This window comes from Rhinolophus sinicus, linkage group LG06, assembly GCF_036562045.2.
Source record: "Rhinolophus sinicus isolate RSC01 linkage group LG06, ASM3656204v1, whole genome shotgun sequence".
In the NCBI taxonomy this organism is placed as follows: Eukaryota; Metazoa; Chordata; class Mammalia; order Chiroptera; family Rhinolophidae; genus Rhinolophus; species Rhinolophus sinicus.
Window position 1 is genome coordinate 8,425,302 of NC_133756.1, and position 20,688 is coordinate 8,445,989.

Below are 20,688 nucleotides of genomic sequence, written 5' to 3' on the forward strand. Positions count from 1 at the left end.
CGCTGTCCTCGTCTGCTCCCCACGCCTGGGCCCCAGGGATGGACAGTGGCCCATGGCTGCTGGAGGTCAAGGCTGGGCCCCCATGGTGTGTCCACCAGGGTCATGTTCACCTATGATGGCTGCCTGGATTGTCTGGTCCTGCCTGAGCTGAGGAGGTCTGCCAGGTCCCTGTGGAGGAAGGAGCATGCAAAGCCACCTTCTGTGTCCTGGGCTCAGTGCTGGCTTCCTTCCCACACCCTCGGCATCATCCACATTTTCTCCTTCAGTCCAGGAGCCTGAGGCAGGGCCTGTGGTCATCTTCCTGTGCCATCCCGCATGGCGATGGCCATCTCAGGCGCTGACAGTTGACAGATTCAACCTCATTCCTCGAGACCTGAACCAGTGTCCTGGCCAGCAGCTGAGACCAGAGAGCCGGCTTGAAATCAGTGTCAAATAAACTATTCAGGGCTTCCTCTCCCCATCCTCACCTCTCCAAGTTTATCTGTTCCCAAGTGAGGGTGCTGCCTCACGCTGGAGACAGGAGGACGGGGAGTAGAGCAGCAGTGAGCCCTGAGCATGGACTAGGACCCCCCACTCAAAAGCCATGCTGGTTCCCGCACAGAGCCCCCACCCTTCAGGACGTTATTCCTGGGAGACGGGGCTTGCCCCAAGCTGCCTCATGCAAGGGTAACCCAGTGGCCCCCAGCCCTGTCAGGATCTGAGATGGGAAAAAGTGTGGGTGTTTCTTAGGGGGGCTTCTCTGTAAAATGACCAGGCCTAGTGGGGAGCATGGAAATCACGGGTCACCACAGGCTCCCCTGCACAGACAGGACACCCATGAGTAAGGATGGCTGCCCTGGGACCCAGCTCAGTCCCCAGGAGGAAGTTGGGCAGTGCCCGCTAGAGTCACCTCAGGGAGGCAGGTCTTTCCTCAGGCCGAGGGCAGACGACTGTTTGGAGGGGCTGGTGAGCATGGGACATTTGCTGACTGATGGTGGGAGGACCAAGGAGGGGCCAGGGATTCCTACCGGGACGTCCAGGCCAGAGCTGGCCAGGCCTGAGCTGTGGTAGGACGGCCCCCCCAGGGACAGCAGGGAGCCTCTCCCATTCTTGGCCATTTGACCATTGTTGCCTTGATGGCATGTCTCTAGACACCTGCTCGCTTGTCCCTGGGAAGGCCCACTCAGGTTTACAGCTGTCAGGGCACCTGTGGGAGCATCTTCTCTGCCCTGGGCCTGAGCCCCCACCAGACCAGGGTGGGTGAAGAGCTGTGTCTGCACACGGGGCCACCGGAGGGCTCCAAGGCTTTGTGCTGTGCTGTGGAGACAGCCACTCTGGGAATTGCCTGCCTCCATAGCCAACGGCCTCCCTAGGGCCAGCACGGCAGGGAGGCTGCCCCCAGGTCCACCTGCCCCTGAGCGGATGTCTACGGCCAGGGAGGCGTGCCTGGCGAGACAGTGACCTCCTGGTGGTCAACGCAAGGTGGGGGCCCCGGTAAGAGTTCTGAAGAACATGGAAAGGCAGGGGTGTTGGCAGCAGCTCCAGGGCCCTGCCCCCGACAGGCAGCCTCGGCTGGACTTTGCCACTTCAGCCTGGGGGTCTCGGTTGTGCCCCTGTGAGCACTGCTGCTCTCGGTCATCTTTGCATGAGAGGGGGACCCAGACACAGGTGGGGAGACCAGGGTCAGGGTCCCTAGTGGCTTCAGGGACCACAAGTAAAGGAGAGGACACCCCGCAGCCAGTGTGTGCATGGCCCCCGAAGTCAGGGAGCCCTCCAGTCCCGTGGGTCCCTGAGGAGGGGGAAGCAGAGGAGGGAGGGGGCTTGCGTCCTCTGCTCCCATGTTGGCACCCAACCCAGGCTTCTAATTTGGGGACAAAACAGGAAACAGCCATGTTCAACCAGGACAGCAAGTCGGGCCCTGCAGTCCCAGGCCAGGAACAGATGGGGGACACTTCCCCAGCTCGTCCCCACCTGAAAGCCTCCTCCCACCCTGAAACCCAGGGTCATTTGGGCCAGCTCCAAGCCCCTCCCCCAGGCCGCCCTGCAGGTTCTGCCCATCCCCCACAGCTGCAAGGACCCTTCACCCCAGGCTGCAGTCCCCACTGGTGATGCCTTCCTCCTGACCTTGGAGGCCTATGTGGCCTGGCCCCTTGGCCTCCAGCCACGCTGGCCCCCCTCTGCCCCAGGGCTACCACAGTGAGGGTGGGATCGCTGGGCTCACCAGCCCCAATCCTGATGGGCATCCAGGCCAGAAAGCAGGTGGGTGGGGGCAGCTGGCGGGGCAGGGCATCTGCAGTGGGAGCGTGCACAGCCCCTCCCCAGCTTCTCTCTATCCCGAGTCCCTTACCCAGCCCTCACCTAGACTCCAGGACCTCACAGAAGGGGCCAAAATGAGGCTGATTTGTAGTGTCATCACTCAGGCCCAAGCAGGCAGGTGGGGTGCCTGTATCCTCCTGACCCCCCACCATGTCAACAACCATGGGGACCTTTAGGGAGCTGCATTCCCCTACCACATCCCAGGAGGCTGGGCAGTGGGCACAGCCCTGGGGGCATAGCGGCAGCTCATTCGTTCATTCATCCACTTATCACTAGAAGCTCCAAGAGCCAGCAGAGGTCAGAGGTCAGCAAGAGGAAGGTCACACGGTGGCAGTGGCGTTAGAGGTGGGTGCATAGAGCAGGACTGAGCAGGGCTTGAGGAGGTGGATGTGAGGCACCGGTCCCCAGAAGTAGCCATAGCGAGATGGGGAGGGGCAGCCAGGCCAACCTCTGGGGACCTGGCCCTCACTACGGGGCGGGGGGACAGCACGGCTGCGTACACCTGACGTGCCAGCAGAGCGGCTCAGCCAGAGTCCAGCACCCAGGAGACCCGAATACACAGCCCAGGCTCAGCCCTCGGACCCCAGGTCCCACATGAGCCCTGCAGGGCCTCTCCCCGTACTGGCCTTTCTATGTGCCCCGAAGAGCTTGGGGAGTTGAAGCCAGTGCTGCCCCAGTCCTGAGGGTGGGGATACCATGGCCAGGGTGGGGTGCATTCCTCCCCCCCACACCTGGCTGAGGACGACATGTGTCAGCCCAGGACTCCAGGCCTCTCGAGGGCTCAGGGCCCCCGCATCTAAGAGCCACAACTGGATGGGGATGTCGTTGAGGACCTTGTCCTCTCCCCAGCCCAGTGAGTCCCAGGCTCCCTCACGCGCAGGGACATGCATGCTGTCACATTCAGCCAGTTGCACGTGTTGGTACACACACGCCCACCACGCACATGAAGACACGTGCAGCCCACCCACGCACTCAGAGGTACTTGGTGGCTGGACAGCAAGCAGGTGTTTGGGGACCAGTGGGCTGGCCAGGTCTCCGAACCAGGGTCTAGCTCCGCCTCCTGTGCAGTGAGGCCCTGTCACACCCCAGATGGTACATTCCTCAGGTCTTCCTGTCCCTTTGCCTCTGGGCACTGACTGTCTCCTGTGGAGCTCAAGTGACCTCAGAGCTGGGATATTCCTAGGAGCCCTCAGGAGGGTGTTCTCAGAGCAGAGGGACCAAGAAGACACTTCCTAGAGGAAGCACGTGATCCGCGAATCACAATCCCCATGGGAACCAGAGCCCCATAATGCACAGGCTGGGCCAGGCCCTCACAGAGGCTCCCTATGCTCAATCCCCACCCTCTGTTTGAATTCTCGCCATCCCCTCAGAGACCCCCTTGCCTCCCTGGGCTTCCACCCTCTTCTCTAGGCCCCACCACCTCATCAGGACTCTCACGGGGACTCTTCTCCGTCATGGAACACATGGGTGCCCTAACCCCTTCCTGAGCCCAGGTCTCCCCTTCTCCTGCAGGCACTGTCCCACCCCCTCCTACGTCCCCCGACATCTAAGCCTCCATGAGTCGGCCACCCACCTATCCCACCTCCCTGTGGCCCGTTCATCCTGGGATCCCTTGCCCACGCACCCACCTCCTAATGCTGTGGTAGGATCTTCCTGGTGCTGACCTCTGACCTCTGACCTCTGTGGCTGTCAGTGCTTCTAGTGCTACTGGCGCCAGGCAGCCTCTGCAAGCTGAGATGGTCAGTGGGCAGCTGCTGGTGGGTGGGTGCAGCCTGAGGCCAGCCTATGGGTGTAAGACAGTTGCCACCCAGGGTGGACCCCACTCCCAGCCTCACCACAGTCAGCACCCCTCCCCATAGGCTCGTGATGGGGGTCCCATCTCAGCAGTGGGGGGCCCACTGCCCTGAGCCCAGCTTGTATGTACACTGAGGTGTGCAGGGCCAGGGAGCTGGGGACAGCCTGCCATGACCTCAGGCCTGGAGGCATGAGGGATATCATGGATATGGGGAGTTCCCCCAAAGGCTGCAGAGGGTGGGGGCTGGGCAGCAGAATCACAAGTTTGGAGGTGGTATGTGTGTGACATTGGGTGGCACATGGACACACGCATGTGAGCAGGCTGTTCGTATACATGAGGTGGCAGGTGGGGGGGCAGGAAGGCAGTGAGAGCACAGGGTGTGAAGGGTTGGGCTGGGCTGAGCCGGTGAATGGGGGGACCCACCCAGACGCACAGGAGCTATCAGGGCCCTGAAGAGCAGCTCTGAGCTGAGCGGTTCGTTCCGGAAGGGCTGTTCCAGTATCCCAGGGGCTTTGGAGAAGTTTACCCAGGCATCCAACCCCCCTAGTGCCCGCCCAGGCCATGGAGGCCTGCACTGACCCTCCAGCCCCACCCCAGACTCTGACCCCTCACCTCTGAGTCCCGGCCCTCTGCCACCCAGCCTGCCAGGAAGAGGACGGGAGGCCAGCCAATCCCGGAGGCCCAAGGCCACGCCCCTGGCCAGCATGACCTCAAGTATATAAATACACCTGCCAGGACCTACAGCCCAAGAATGCACACCTGCCTCGGCACGCCACACCTGGAGGAACACACGCATCACTCTGCACAGTACCTGTCAGAGACACAGCAAAGGGCGCACCTGCCAGACCAGGGACACTGAGATAGCTGCTGGCAACCAGCCCCGTGAAGGGACACCTGTCAGGTGGCACACAGGCCGGGCCTGGCCCAGAGGAGAAGGAGGGAAGGCTGCTGGAACAGGAGAGCTCAGAGCCTCAGTACCTGGCCGTGGCCAGCCAGGAGGACCATGCTGGAGCACCACTGACCCCTGGCCGCCAGGTAAGGCAGCTTCGCTGGGACTCACCTCTGACCCGCATTGGCTCAGGTGGGGCGGCTCTGAGGAGGGTGAGGCCTCAGTGCCAAGAAACCGGTTCCCTGGCGCACACCGGCTGGGTGGGGGCAGGCAGCTCACAGTCCCCCAGACGATGCTGAGGCTGCCACTTAGCCTGCGGCCACCACTGTCATCAGGACATGATGACACCTCATGCCGAGATGTGGGGTGGTACTGGTGACATCATAGTGATGTCACCGTGACTCACTGCAGTCACTCATGATGCAGCAACACCCAAGCCTTCACAGCATGTCACCGACAAGTCATCCCACTGGCTCACCTGGACTGACCAGCAAGTCAAGGTTGGCGGTCAACTCTGGGGGGGCCTCCTGAGCTCCATGGGGTCACATGGCCCAAAGGCCCTGGTCTCCTCTGTCCACCATGTGGCTTCCTGGGGTGGCGACAGGCCTGGGGAGGGCCCTGGTCAGCAGGCAGGTCACCTGAGCCTGGCCAGGGAAACAGAGACAAGGTCTCCTGTGGAAATGGGTCAGGAGGAGGACAAAGCTGTGTGCTCGGCCCAGAGGGGACAGTGGGGCCCATTTACCTCCCGCTCCCCTCCAGTGGGCTTAGGAATGGCACCAGGCCCTTGTCACCAGCCAGACAAGCTGGCCCTATGGGTTGGGACACAGCCAGTAGACACCCTCCTCGGGCCAGCACCCCTCCTTACTTAGGCGTCCCCATCTCCCGCAGACTGACTGGCTCAGCCCAGCCCCCAGACCGAGTATCCTAACCCCCACCAGCCAGGCCTGGCACCTGCCCTTACACAGCTGCCTGCAATTTGGGCGTGCGCCAACCCAAGCAGGCACCCACACTGGGGTCCGTGTTCAAACCCACTTCACCTGACCCAGAGCCATACCCTCTTAGGAGCGTGCAGGGCCCACTGGCTGAGTAACTTGGCTGAGTCATCCTACCCTCAGAGCTGCCGTTTCTGCACCTTGGCTGTGTGTGTCACAAGACCTGGGCCCAGCCTTGCAGAGCCCAGATGTAAATAGTAACTGTTGTGGGCCACTGGCATCATCACCTTTATTGGTGCCCAGGGGGCACAGCCAGATAGCACAGGGCCAGCAAGTGGCGTCCACCAAGCAGTCAGCAGGATACCGGTGAGCACACGGCCTCCCTTCTCAGACACCCACCCCCACGCCCATCAGGCTTGAGAACCCCAGGACACGCCCCCTGCCTCAGCAGGAGGGGGCGGGGTTACTACCTGAGCAGAAAGACCTGGAGTGGAGACAGGTGGGACGTTCTGGAGCTGCCCACAGGTGGGCCATGTCCCTCCCGGGATCTTTTCTTTGGGACTAATGCTGGGCAAAAGAGGGATGGAGAGAGCCACAGGCTGACCTTGCAGGAAAGGGGCAGCCTGTGGTCACTCACGGTGGTCTCTGTTTGCCCCACAGCTCAGAGCCATGTCATCAGGCCAGCAGGTGTGGCACACGGCCATGCCGCCCCCTGGCCAGAGCAGCCCCACAGCCATGGTGCCCAGGTCCCCCAGCTCGGCCAGCAACCCCAGGTCCCCCGGTTCGGCCAGTGGCTCCAGGTCCCCCAGAACCCCTGGCTCAGAGAAGGTGGCCTCCCCGCTGGAGTGCTCCATCTGCTTCTCTGGCTATGACAACATCTTCAAGACGCCCAAGGAGCTGTCCTGCACTCACGTGTTCTGCTTAGAGTGCCTGGCACGGCTGGCAGCCGCCCAGCCAACAGGCAGACCTGGCGGTGAGGCTGTGCCCTGCCCGTTCTGCCGGCAGCCCACGGCTGTGCCTGCCGCCGGAGCCCCCGCGCTGCGCACCAGCCGGCAGCTGCAAGCCAGGATGCCGGCGCACCTGCGGCGGGAGGAGTCCGTGTGGCTGGAGGGCACCAAGCTATGTTGCCGGGCCCCGCCCCCCGCCCCCGGCCTCGCGGCACCCAGCTTCGTGTGCGTGGACGTGGGCCTGAGCAAGCCCGCGGAGCCCGCCCCACCCACGCCCGCCCCAGACCCCGCCCACCGCCGCCGCAGCCGCCTGGCCCGCTGCTGGGCGCGCTTGGGGGACTGGAGGCGCATGGCGCTGGTCACAGCCCTGCTGCTGGTGGTCTTCTGCATGGTGCTCTGGCCTGTGCAGTGCGCGCTCAAGACCGGGAGCCTGCACTGCCTGACCCGGCCCCCCGGCCACGCTGCCACGGCCACCGTCACCTACACAACCACCTTCTCTCTCCGGCCCCTGGCGGACAACTAGGGCTGTCCCGTGCTTCATGCGTGGGTCCCCAGCCCGCAGCTGGAGTCACAGGTGCAGCAGCTGTTGAGAGTCAGTCCCCCGGGGATCCCAGAGAGGCCCTAACATCTCTGAACGCTACATTTGGCTCACCTGCCCCCCAGTGTAAGGGGCTTGGTCCTGATGGGGTGGACAAAAGGGTCCCCAAAGCCTCCAAGAATCACAGGCTCCTATGAGCCCCAGAGACCACGCCCTAAATCCCATCATATAGATGCGGAAACTGAGGCCTGGAACAGACAGCCTGGCGAGCAGCCTCCCTACACACAGTGACTCGCTCACAGGGGTGGCCCCTCGAGCAGAAGTAAGAGACTCGCCATTCTTGTCTTATTTTCACATTTCACCCACAACTCCTCCCCAGACGTTTCCCCAGGCAGGGCTGGTTCCTTCCGTCGGCTGGGGGTGCTGATCCTGCCCTCTGACCAGGGGACAGAATGCAGCGGCAGAGCCCAGCCCCCCACTGCCCATCCCACCTGCCTGAATTGTATATTTTAAATAAATTATTTTGTATTCACATTTGGTATGGGGTCCTCATCCTGTGCACCCGCCTCCCTACACCACTGGGCCCCTCCCTCCAGAAAAGCCCACCGTCTAGCCCGACCCCAATCCAGAGAGCACTCCCACTGGATCAGACTCCCAGCAGCTCCTAGGGTGGGTGGGACCCAGGTTCTAGGCAGTCCAACTCCAGTCCCCTCTGGGCTGTGGACAGGCTGCAGCCGTTCTGGACTTGCTGTCTCACAGGACCGTGAAGCTCCCCCAGGGAGGTGGGGAGGGCCCAGAGCACCCGGGACTGGGCCAGGCCTTGGCCTGGTGGTCCAGAGCCCTCCTTCCCCGTGCTCAACTGTGGTCACGCAGGGCCGCACCCCCAAGAAGGCAAGGCCCCACCAGGGATCCTGCTGGAAGCCCTCACTGGAGGGCTGCAGAACCTCACGGCCCCCCAGGAACTGAGGCCTAAGGGTGCACAGCAGCAGAGATGGCGACAACCAGTGTGTCCTGAAGATCCACAGACCTCAGGTCCCTCCAGCAGACTTCTCTGGGCCTGGCTGGTGAAGCGGCAAAGTCCTACCAGCCCCCACTGCCACCCCCACGCAATTCTGCTATCAACCCCGGGAAGCCTGTACCACCAGGTTGGCATGGCCAAGAGAGGCCAGGCTGGTTCTGGCTTGTACTAGTCTCAGCCTCCTCACCCCTCACCCCAAAGCCCAGGACTTCCTGCTCCAACCAGCTGGGCCTCTGGCTAGGGTGGGGAGACCCTGGAGACGCTGGGCTCAGTTGTGGAGACCCAAACACACCCTTTCCCCGGGCCCCAACAAAGACACAGAACTGGGAACGGCATTTTACTGAGGACATGACAAAGCCACAGCACCATTGGGGATGGGAAGATGCGTGTGACAGTGGACCACATGACAGTGACATCGCACCTGTCACACACCATTCATGCACACACGAGCCTCGCCCTCATCATGGGCAGGGCCAGGCACATGAGGTTGCACGTGCAGTCACATGAGCATCTCACAGCATTCCCTCATTCAACAAGCATGCACGTATCCACCTGTGACCGCAATGTCACAGCTTGGACCACAATGTCATGGCCAGAGACTAAGCCAATGCTCGGGCCACATCCCAGACCACACCACTGTGGCAGGGCTGAGGAGGGCTCTGGAGAATACAAAGGAGCCTGGGCACAGACACGTGGCTAATCAGGTCAAGCACGGACTGGCCACCACCTTGCTGGTCACTCATGTCACACATACGGGGCGACACTCAAACATGTGACACACAGGGTCACACATGGTCACTGGTGGCCTCCCACATTGAGACAAGCCACAGCCTGAAGGCCTGCCCCCTCCACCCTCACCTGGGAGCCCCTGAAGGGACAGAGGCACCAGTTGGCACAACAAACTGCCTCTCCCCATTTCTGGGAGTCCAGGCATGGTGGGTGGGTCTGAGGAGCAGACTCCCGGACCTCTTCCCCCAGCGCTCCTGGACAAGCCACAGTCTGCACTATCCTAAACGCAGTCTGTTGAAGAACGCGAAGGCCGGCTTTCCTGGGCTCAGGACCTCCTCCGCGGCTCCAGCTGCACCCGGGGCGCGGGAACGCGGGGCCTCTCACCTCCCGAGGCTCAGCAAATTCTCGTACACGCCGCCGTAGGTCTCTGGGGTCCTGCGGGTAGAGAAGGAGTTTCATCTCTTCAGGCACCCACGCCCCGGCCACGCCCCCGCGGCCTCCCAGCTCCAGGCGGGGACACCGCCCCCCCCCACACCCCGGGATCCCAGCCTGGTTCTGCTCCACGACGCCCTGACTCACGCTGTGGGCGGTCGGGACAGCGCAGGTCCGGGGCCATGACCGAGGTCGGCGGGCACCGCGCCCACGTTCTGATAGTCGCGCTCCTCCGACGGCTCGCGCTGGGGGGTGGGGACGCCGGTCACCATGGTGATGCCCGCGCAGGCCCCGCCCTGGCCCGCCTCCGCCCCCACCTGCTCGCGCAGGCGCAGCTGCTCTCCCTGGATGTACTGCTGCAGCGCCAGATACACGAACTTGTACTGCGCCTCAGTCTGCACCATCCCCGAGCGCTGCCGTCGCACCAGCTGAATCGTCTTGGGAACGTCGATGTCGCAGTCCAGCCCTGGGGATGAGTGCGCTCAGGGCGGGCCCGGGAGAGTGGGACATGGCTAGATGGGAGGGACGGGGCTAGATAAGAGGGGCGGCTCACCCTGCCTGCGGATGAGGTCCACCAAGATGTCAATCACGATGATGGTGCCAGTGCGTCCGATGCCGGCGCTGTGAGGACCGACCAGGAGGCCTGTGGCGAGTTGACCGGACAAAGCCGTGGCCCCGCCCCGGGTAGCACCTACGCCGCGTGGCCACGCCCCCGCCCCGCCCCCGGTCGCACCTGCAGTGCACCACCATGGGTCCGGCTCCCGGCGTGCTTCTCTGTGCCTGGTTCACCTCCTCTAGGAAGCCGAGGACTCCGGCGGGCTCGGCGGGGACGCCATGGTCGGGCCAGCTGAAGTATTGGTAATGCTTCACTGTGCGTGGCGGCTCCTCCTGGGCAGGGTGAGCCGGTGAGCGCAACCCGGGCAAGTCTGGGCAGTTCGCAGGTGGGGCCGGGCCACAGAGTCAGAGAAGTCCGGAACTGCTGTGACCCCCGAGGTGGGAGGGGCGCAGGGAATGAACCAGGAAGAGGCACACCATGGCCAGGAGGAGTAACCAGCTGAGCCGAGGCTGAGCAGGACAGCGCGGCAGGAAAATAGGGGATTGAGGGCTTGGGGGGCCCCACAGATGGCCCCAGCTGGCTCAAGTGCTGGGGAAGGGAAGAGGGAGCAGGTTTTGGGGGCAGTGAGTTCTATTTGGGAAGGGCCAAACGCGAGAGGTCTGTTGGACAGAGGGGACCGGTGGAAGGATCTGTGCCTGCGACAGAAGTAGGCACCACTGGCATACACAGGAGACTGAAGTTGCCGAGATGGGCCAGGAGGAGACTGTGGAGGGCGAGGCCAATGTGGGTGTGAGGTCACCGAGTCCCCCGGCTGGCACCTGGGGCCTGGTGTTGAGAATGTGGCCTGCCTGTGAACACTGCTCAACAGGCCCAGGCCAAGATTTTGCCCACTGGGTTGAGGCACACAGAAGCCAACAAGGTCAGTGGGGTTGGGTGGAGCCAGGAAGGGGGTTCTCCCTGCACAGGCCCTCCTCACCCCCAGCGCAGACCTGGGGACTCCCTGACCACTTTGACTCTGGCCTCGCACGTCCCGTTGCCCCCAAGGCTCACCTGGTCTGGCCGCCACACCTGCAGCTCCCGCACACAGTAGCCCTGGGACTGGTATTCAGCCACGTTGCACACGTGCACACAGCCGTACTCTTGGCTGCCATGCAGCTCTGGCCAGTATCGGAAACACTTGTTCTGGGAGGGAGTGCTTTGCATCAACATTGCTGCAAGACCACCAGCAGCACCCTTGCCCCTGTGCCCTGCAGGGACACATGCATGCACACAGGGGCTCTCTAGGGCCCTCCCCAATCCCCAGAGCTTCCCGAATACTGAAGAAGCAAGGCGAGGCCAGCCACCGGCACAAGTCCAGATGAGCACATGGGGACAAGCCTGAGCTCCTACCCGGCCTCGCTCCACTTCTCTGGTGGTCATGACAATGACACGTGTGTTCTCCTGGTGCACCATCCTCCAGAAGGCAGACACTGTTGTTGGCAGACAGCCCTGGGTCGCGATGTATACCTTGCCAAGTCCATGGCCTGGCTTTTCCTCTGGGTCACTCTGAAAAGGGGTGGTGGTCAGCTGCCTACTGTTTCCAGGATTTAAAGTGCCTGAGAACAAGTGCAAGTCTATGCAAATGATATGCAGAGTAACCCTGGGTGGCTCACACACAAAGTCCCTCCCACCATAGGCTAGGGAGGAGCTTAGGACCAATGTTTAGTCCAGCCCCCTCTGAGGACCCCTTGGGGACTGCCACACCCCTTCCCCCAAATAACTGAGGCCTGAGGGCCCTGCCTCTTCCTAGGCCTGCCAGCAGGAGCTCCAGGCTCATAATGGGACAGGAGACTGGCATGTGGCCAGACAGGACAGGGCTCAAGGTGTCCTGTCTGATGCACACTGGGCCACACTTGCAGCTGGCCACTCACACCTGCCTCACGCACACCCACCCTGATGTAGTTGGCGTTGATGTAGTCGGCTCCAGGTACGTTGTCGTCCACACCACGCAAGACAACACGGGTGGTATCAACTGGGAAGGGAAGATTCCGCTCAGGTCTCCAGAGGACCCCTCTGGCAGATGACCCGAGGTTGGAAGCGGCCCCGCCCCCACCCGCGGCCCCGCCCCCTCACAGGGAAGGATATTCTTGTAGCGATTCTTGGGCTTGTTCTCCAGCCGCTGTCCCTCCTTCCGGGGGTACAAGAGCCGGCATTCCTGCTGCTGCAGCATCTGGCAAGGCGGAGGAGGCTTCAGCCGAGATCCGAAGCTCCCCCAGAGGCACCAACACCCATCCCAGTCCCCACCCGCGCCCTTCTGCCGGCCCTCCTCCGGCCAGAGGACGAAGTTTGGCACCTCGAACTCCTCCCAGAAGCCCTGCTTGGCCTTCTCGCCGACATCCGTGGGCCTGTTGAGCTCCCGCACGCGGCTCTCCATGCTTGCGGCAGTGATCCTCGTGGCCTTGAGGGGCTGGCAGGGAGAGGCCCGTGTCCAAACTGGGCAGGGTCCCTCGGCGCCCTTTTCCCTGGGTTGGGAGCAACCAACTCTGGCTCCCAAGGCCACATCAGGGTGCATACCTGCTTAAGGGGCACCACGGCTCCCGACTTCTCCACCATGGGGTTCTTCTTGTAGCGCTCAACCAGGTCGCTGAGGGAGTCGAAGCGCTCCCCGCCTCCCACGTCGTACTTCCCGTCTGGCTGTGGGACGACAGTGAGGGGTCTGGCCGCTGCTGCCTCCGCTGAGCCCCACCCCCATCCTGGCTTTGCCTCCCACCTGGAAGCGGATCATAATGTGGGTGACCGGTGGTCGGTGGTCCTCCTTGTCCGGCTGCTTTGTGAGCACCGAAAGCACAAAGTCCCCAGGCTTGCTCTGACTCTCCCGCACCAGGAAGCTGCCCGGACGCCCCTTTTCCAACAGCAGCTTCTCAGCCTCCTTGCCAGACAGGTGCCCATGGTACCACCTGACCAGGGGCAGGGGGTGGGAGCACAGGTGAGACTGGGGGTCACAGCCTGGCAAGGTGAGGGGGGCACAGACCCAGATACAGCCGGAAGGCTCCCAGACAGACCCACAAATACCTCAGGGGCGCAGGCAGCAGTCCACCCAAGCCGGTCACAGTTTTCCCCGCCCACCACCCTGACCCTCACCTTCCCAAGAGGCAGGACAGGAGGGCTCTGCAGGGCCCGGGTTGGCCACCAGGTGGCAGCCTGGTCCTCAGCAAGAAGGGGAAGGGCCACTTCCCCAGAGCCGCCCCACCCCCTAACCTGGCGGGTGCAGCTCCCTCAGGCCTCAGCAGTGCAGTTGGGAAAACCGAGGCTGGAAGAACCCGCTCACCCCACATCACCAGCCAGGAGGGCAGGGGTAGGCTGGCTGCAGGACTACTGCCACACACAAACGCCTGCATCCGGTGCCTGGGACCTAGAGGAAATGATGCCCCGGGCCCCAGGGGAGGGTTGTGCAGGACACCCAGAAGCCTCCTCGGATACTGCACAGACTCCGGCCGCTCACCGTTCGGACGTGGGGTCCTGGCAGCCCAGCGGGTGCCGAAGCTCGACCGGGGCCCCGCTGCGCTCCCGGAGAAGCGCCCCCCGCTGGCCGGTGTAGTGCTGCACCAGCTCCGCCAGCGTCGCAAACTTCTCCCCACCATACAGATCATAATAGTCTCCTGTGTTCTGGATCTTGATGTGGGTCACCTCATCTTGGCGCCTGAAAGGGCGGGTGCGCCAGCCGCTGTTGGGAGGCCGCTCCCACTGTCACCACCCTCAGCCTCCAGACCGTCTGGGCTTCTCCTGCCCCAGGTACTGGCCTCTGCGTGGCACAGCCCAGGCCAAGGCCAGGCCCCAGTTCAGCCAGTGTGCAGGCAGCCCTCCACGACAGGCTCTGCCTCACCCCAGACCACTGGCCCAGGCTCTAGATGACTGGGGACAGACAGGTCCCCAAGACAGCTCCTCCCAGGCCCACAGCGTGGCCTGAGGAGCCCCAGGGAAGAACACAGTTCTCCAAGGTGAGGGAAGTCCAGCCTGAGGGATAACCTCATTCCCGCCTGATGCCTCAGGTTCAGCAAAGAACCTGGAAAGATCTAGAGCCCTTTTGCAATGCCCCTTCCCCAGACCACCACTCTCTCATAGACTGATCTTTCCCCATCCAGGGTGGACATGGGTCTGGCTGTCCACTCCCCACCCTTCCTCCCCACACATGGGCTCCAGCCATACCTGAAGATAGGAGTGCCATCACAGCCCTTGCAGCCCCCTGCCCGCCCCCCCAAAAGCCCCTCCAGAGGACCCACCTCCCTGAGAGTCTTAGAAATGCTTCCCTCCTGCCCAGAGGTTGCCTGGCCAGGCTCCCCAGCCCCCCCAGAGCTCTCGGTGTCCAGCCCCCAGCAGGGTCCTCACTACCCAGGATGCTACCTACCACTCCTCGGGGGGACTGGGGATCCTCATGCCCACCTGTGCCCCCAGCTGTGGGCATTCAGACTTGAAGCCTCCTGGGGCCACAGGCTTGCTCCCACCCACCTGACAGACAGTGTGAAGCCCCCTGGGCAGCTCGTGCTGGGTCTCGCCAGGAAGGTCCCATGCCGGCCTCTGGACAAGAGCAGCTGCTCCGCCTGAACCCCGCTGATGTTGGGATGAAACCACCTGGAATGAGGATAGCCAGTTGGAGATGCCAGGGAGCCGGGAGACGATGGGCACAGGGTACAACCCCCCAATCCTGCCCCACACCCAGCCTCCGGCACCATTTACATGGCACCTGCCCTTGGCACCTATGTGGGCTGCCCCCAGCTCACACCTTCCCTGGGCAGTGACCTCAGGGTGTGAGGGCCGTGGGTCCCAGAGACACAGATGGGCAGTGCTGTGCAGTGCTCTGTCTCAGGGCCGAAAACACCGCCTGGGGACTAACACATGTACTTGAATGTGCACGGCTGCCTGGTGGGCCAGGACATAGGCAGGTGGGTGGATGGATGGCTGCACCTTAGAGGCAGAGCCAGCGTGGCTGGACCAGCGGGAGCTACTGACCATGGGGCAGGTGTTGGTGAGGGGCTGGAGAGGGGGCTCCAGGCTAAGAGGAGCCTCCTCCTCCTGCCCCAGCCCGGGTTCCCTGCGACTGCTCCTTCCAGGCCTCCCCCAAGAGATGGGGGACAGCCCCCAGCTCCCACAGGGACAGCCAGCGAGGGCCCTTTGCAAGGCCACACGAGTCCACGTCTGAGATCACAACTGCTGGTTTCTTTACCCTAGTGGCTTTTGTCCCAGTGTGTCCCCCCTCCCATTAGGGCAGGGACTTCTGGGCCCAGGACTGATTTGTCCTTGTGTGGTAGTCCCAGAGTGTCAGGAAGGAGAAGCAGGAATGGCTGAATGAGGGACGAGGGAGAGAACAGATGAAGGAATGGCCCCTTCGCTCTGCCCCCCCGCAGCTCCCCAGCAGTAACACTAACATGAACCTGGTCTACCATCCATCTAGTTCGGAGGTGTCCTCTGTTCACTGCACAGATGACACACGGTGTGGGGGAGGGTGCACCGAGGGACCTGCATCTGGACCCCCAACTTCAACAATGCTGCCTTGCAACCCCTACACCGAGGCCCCTAAGGCGGCACCCCCAGTCACAACCTGGGCACGTCGGGCAGGGCTGCTGTGCCCTGGCTGGACCCTGGCCTGCCCCCACAGTGACCCGCGAGATGGGAGCCGGAAAAGGACAATGCTGCCCCCACAGAGATCTTTCTAGAATGGGGTCAGCTCACATCTCTTGTTTCAAAGCCACTGGACCCTCCTCCCTGCGGGCCCTCCTGCTGTTGGTTCCTCCTCTTCCCAAAGGCCCCCTGTGCCCTGCTGTCAGCTCCCTGACCCCTCCATGGGGCCACTGTGTTCCTGGTCTATACTGTCCAACATGGGAGCCCACAGCATGTGGGATGTGAACACAAATGAATTAAAATTCAACCAGATTCCAGTTCCTCCATCACAAAGGCCACATTTCCCTGCTGACAGCCAGGGTGACAGTGCAGGACACAAACATCACCAACACAAGAAGTTCTGGCCTGCGTGGGTTCATACTGCCATCCTAGCCCAAGTGCCCCCAGACCTGTGCCCTCGCCTTCCAGCCCCACTGAGACCTCAGCTCAGGGCTGTGTGCTGAGCTCGGTCCTCACAGCATCTGATACAGTGGACCACACCTCCTAGAAACACATCCTCCGAGTTCCCCACACTCCCTTGTCTGCCCCATGTGGCCGGGGTCTTTAGCTGGGGCCTCCGCCTCCTCTTTCTAACCCCTGGATATTGGAGCCCCCCACCTCTGCCCTACACCTGCCTACATGTCCAGCCCCGCTTGGGCTCCGAGCTTCAAACTCACAGACCCCACTCTTCCTTCTCAGTATCCATTTGGAAAGGTTAACAGCATGTCTATCCAAACAGTTGCAAAATTCTAAGCTCCTGATAACAGCCCAAAGCCCCCGACCTTGGTCCTCCCCACTCAGCGAAGGGGGCCACCACACAGCCCCTCTCAGGGGGCAGCCCCCGGCTCTCTCCCAGCACCACCACCCTGTCCATCAGTGCCCTGTTGGCTGAACTCCCAAGTAACGCTCAGGGCTGACCACTCCTCCACTGCCCTGGGCAGCACCCACCAGCTCTTGCCTACACTGTTGATTCCAGACCTGTCCTGCTCCTTGACCTTACAGCCAAGAGCAGAGGGCTTCTCAGAAAGTGTACCTCAAGGCACTTCAAGCTGGCCAGTGGCCCTCACGGGAGAACTAGGTCCCGTCCAGCACTCCCATACCCAGTGTGCTCTCACTGGGAACCCCCGTTCTCCATGTCTGTTCACTGACCTTATTTGGCCATCTCCACCCGCCCCCATGGGGCACGGCTCACATTTCCTGAGAGGCCCTCCCCAGCCAGCAGTCCAGCTCCACCCGGCCCCTACGTTCTATATGTGGCACTTGTCAACAGCAGACAGGCACATACGTGCTTTTGTGTTTATTTGTCACCCTGTGTCTTCACCACTAAACATAAACGCCCATGGGGACAGGCTCTGCTCTGACCTCGATGGATCCCCAGGGTCCACATTTTGCTTCAGACAGGCCCGGAAGCTCAGGTGACCTGGCCAGGGCCACCCAGCACAAGCAATACTCCCTGAGGGGAGGGAGGACCGCCAGTCAGGCACTTCCTGAGCTTTGGGCCTGGTGTCCTGAGCTCCCTCCCACTCTGGTTGAAATGGGGGAGCCAGGCCTGGGGGCAATTTTGGTCCAGTGGTCCAGCAGGTGAGGCTGCCAGGGAAGCTTCCTGGTGACCTGCAGGGCCAGTCACAAGAGAGCAGGCAAGGCCACCAGGAAAAGGGCGATGGCCTCGTGCCATCCCAGGACTGGCACTAACACGCTGCAGAGGGGACTGGAACCCAGCAACAAGCTTCTGACCCCCCCAGACGCCCACTCTGCAGAACCACATCCTGTGCCCACATGCCCCCTCCCCCGGCCCAGCAGCCTCAGACTCAAGTCCAAGATGGGCAATGCCCAGAGTGCGGGGGCAGGGGTTCAGGGTGGAGGCCCAGCGTCAAAGCCACAGAGAGGGGAGAACGACACCTTGTTTGTCCTTCCAAGGGCTCTCAATCATACTTTCCATCACCCTCTCCTCCCCACACGCTGCCACTGGGTCTATCAGGTGGAAATCTCCAGGGGTGGGGCATCCTGAGACGTTGCAACAGCTCCCACCAGCGCCCTCCCACCGTCCCAGGACCAGGCAGGGCCTCATGTCCCCCCACCCACCCTGGAGGCACAGCCTGCTGCCCCTGGTTGATGGGGGGAAGAAGTAGGAAGCCGTCTCCAATGCTCACAGCCCCACTTTGCCAGAGCCCAGGGTCACCTCTGTGCTGAAGGGCTTGCTGCTCCGTTTGGGTCAGTGACTCACCACGTGGTGACAGGGCCAGGCAGGCCCAGGGAGGGGGGTATGGGGGTGGGCCGGGCGTACTGAGCCCCCAGAAAGTCTAATAGCCTGGGCCTCTCAAGGCCCAGCTGAGCCCAGTCTGCGCCCAGGATCCCAGGACAGCACGGTCACCTAAGAGATCAGCCTGAACCCAGACTGGCCATAGACTGGTCCAGCTCCCTGCATGACCTTGGTGTCCCATCTGTAGATGGCACAGCTCCGACCCTGGGAGACACATGAATGGCCTGTCAACATGCCCATCCATGATACAGGGGCTGGACACGCCTGCAGGACAGACACTTTTGTGATGGTGGGCGGCACACGGGCAGTGGAGAGGAGCCCTGGGTTGGAATTCCAGGGCTGAGGTTCACAGAGCACAGGCAGTGCCCTCCCCCATCTTCCTGCTCCAGGCCCCCAGGCTCCAGCAAGCACCCCACCACCACCACCACTGCTTCCCAGAGGAATTTCAATCAACCAAGTTCCGTCCTATCTATACGGAAGCAAGTTAACCAAACCGTGCTTTTCCTGTCCAACCCCTGGACTGAAAAGCTGCCTGACGAGGGGCTCAGCAGCTACTCCCCACAGGGCCCAGCCCTCTCCCAGGCACCACTATCAACACATCAAACCACAGAGCTGGGAGCCCTGGGGTGAGTGGTGCCGATGGCTGGCGGGTGCCCGTTGACCCACAAACCACAGGGCCATGGGAAAGGGACATGGGGCGGGGGCAGGCGCGGGGGATGGGCTTTACTTGTGATTTGGTCCAGCCTGCCCAGGCCTGATAGAGGTGTGGGCAGGGGCCCAGGGGCTGGAGGAGTGACAGTCCAGATGGTCATCAGAGGGTGGGGCAGGGAGGGGTTGGCGATGGTGGGCAGAGCCCCACCCGGGGCTTTCCCAGGCTGTCCCCGGGTCACACACACATGACATGGACATGGCCTTCCTCAAACACCAAAACTTGCCCGGGGACAAATAAGAGCAAGGCTGACCGAAGCCCAAGGGGTCACTCCAACCACACCCTGGAACCCTCTCCTCCCTGAGTTCCAGCTGGATGTTAAACCTTGGAACCCTGGGACTTTAGGGCTAACGAGTGCTTAGAGATCCAACTCACACCAACTATTCCTGAGCCCAAGAGGGCCCATGACCCTGCCGAGGCCAGTGTGCCAGGCAGCCAGCCTCCTTACAACACCCCTCGCAGGGGTCCTGGGACCCTCACTGCTGAGGCACTGCTGGTGGGAGGTGGGGGAGGCAAGGGTCTCTGCCTTGGGCTGGGGACCTTGCTCAGGCAGACAGAAGCCCTGTGGGCCCTGTACATCAGACCTTGCCCAGCCTCTCCTAGATCTAGGGGTTCACTCAGGGTCTAGGGTGACCACTCCTGTGACCTCTGGCCTCACGAATCACCAGAAGAGGGTGTTCTGGATGTGACAGGAAGCAGTAACATGTGTCTTATACCTGTGTGGCTCCCCACTGACATGCACATGCATTCTCGAATCTGAGCTCACACGCGTGTGTGTGCACACACCCAGGGAGCAGGGATTCGGCAGAAAGGGCAGGAAGTGCCAGTTCCTGTCACACTCTCCATGGAGGCAGGAAGCCGGAGACCTGGGGCCTGTTTGGCTCTCACACTCGTTACTGCCAGGGAGCCTGGCCCCTAAACCTGGCCCCTAAGAGGGGAGTTAAGCCTGTTGAGGAAGGGCTGGTCCTTGCAAGTAGGCATGGCCAAGGGACCAAGTCGAGAGGGAGGCTAGACCCTCTGGGACTTCCTACTGCTTCTGCCCTCAGTTTCTGGCCTAGGGAAGGGAGAGGTGCCCTGCCAAGGGGAACACATCTCTGGTGGCCAAAAGGGAGCCTGGAGCAGGGCAAGGGATCCAGAGGGGGGACACAGGGAGGGTCTGCCACTGTCCTGACACCTGCTGCCTACTCTAGGCTCCAAACACTGCCACCCGCCACCTTCAGGGCACATTCCGTACCCTAGGGTCAGAGCACCTCTGACCTCCACCCAGGCCCAGCCCCCAATGGGAGAGAGTCCTCTCCACCCGCCCTAGTGAGGCTGTCCTCGGGCTGGACCCAGACAGGCATCTGGCCCTGGCTGTGGCGGTGGGGGGTTGGTGTCAGGGTGTCAAGCCTGGGGGTGACCGGGCTGGGAGTGCAAGACGTCCCAGAGTCGCATCTCGCCTGCGGTTCCCAAGTGCATCTCCTGGAGTCGCGGAGTCGGGCCACCGGGCAGCCCAGGCTCACCTGCGCGAGGTCATGTCTGCTCCGCACCCAGCGCTCCACGGGGTCCAGGCGGCCGCGCCCTCGGGCCGCTCCGAGGAAACCACGCCCACTTTTAAAAGCCCCGCCCAAAGACCACGCCCCATCCCGAGGCCCCACCCCGGGCTTCCTTAAAGGCGCCGCGCCCACACGTTTCGCTGCGTCGCTGGAGTGGAGATGAAAGCCCGTTTTCGAGGGCGCCGAGCTTCAGACCGAGGGGTTCACACGCGTGTCCGGGCTCGGAGGGCGAAGGTGCGGTACGGCCCCCAGCCCCCGGCCGCGTCCGAGTTATCAAAAACGGATCAGCCGGCCGGGTCCTGCTCTCCCGGGTGCCTCCTTCCAGGAGCCTCCAGGCCTTCGCGGGCACCGCCTAGGAAAGAGGGGCGGAGGGTACCCTGGGAGACCGCAGAAGGCTGCAGGTGGGATGATCCTACGTG

At 62.5% G+C, this 20,688-nt stretch overlaps 2 protein-coding genes across 4 annotated transcripts; one reads left to right on the forward strand and one right to left on the reverse strand.

Annotated features, from left to right (window-relative positions):
- Window positions 1-605: 605 nt before the first annotated feature.
- On the forward strand, window positions 606-7,930 carry RNF223 (ring finger protein 223). The gene is made up of 2 exons (XM_019712122.2): window positions 606-5,125; window positions 6,572-7,930. Exon 2 carries the CDS (start codon window positions 6,581-6,583, stop codon window positions 7,379-7,381), a length of 801 nt encoding a protein of 266 aa, XP_019567681.2. The 5' UTR covers window positions 606-5,125; window positions 6,572-6,580; the 3' UTR covers window positions 7,382-7,930.
- Window positions 7,931-8,738: 808 nt separating this feature from the next.
- LOC109434844 (tyrosine-protein phosphatase non-receptor type 11) lies at window positions 8,739-20,316 on the reverse strand. 3 transcript variants are annotated; one of them, XM_074334343.1, is made up of 15 exons: window positions 20,237-20,316; window positions 14,617-14,739; window positions 13,613-13,810; window positions 12,881-13,067; window positions 12,685-12,804; window positions 12,464-12,577; window positions 12,244-12,340; window positions 12,063-12,142; window positions 11,521-11,676; window positions 11,182-11,313; window positions 10,309-10,463; window positions 10,129-10,196; window positions 9,954-10,041; window positions 9,723-9,820; window positions 8,739-9,578 (listed from the first exon to the last, which is right to left on the reverse strand). In XM_074334343.1, exons 1-15 carry the CDS (start codon window positions 20,248-20,250, stop codon window positions 9,538-9,540), a joined length of 1,671 nt encoding a protein of 556 aa, XP_074190444.1. In that variant the 5' UTR covers window positions 20,251-20,316; the 3' UTR covers window positions 8,739-9,537. The 3 variants fall into 3 exon arrangements, with proteins under 3 accessions (XP_074190444.1, XP_019567730.1, XP_019567729.1); XM_019712171.2 differs by having other exon boundaries at window positions 9,893-10,041; XM_019712170.2 differs by having other exon boundaries at window positions 9,723-10,041.
- Window positions 20,317-20,688: the final 372 nt, after the last annotated feature.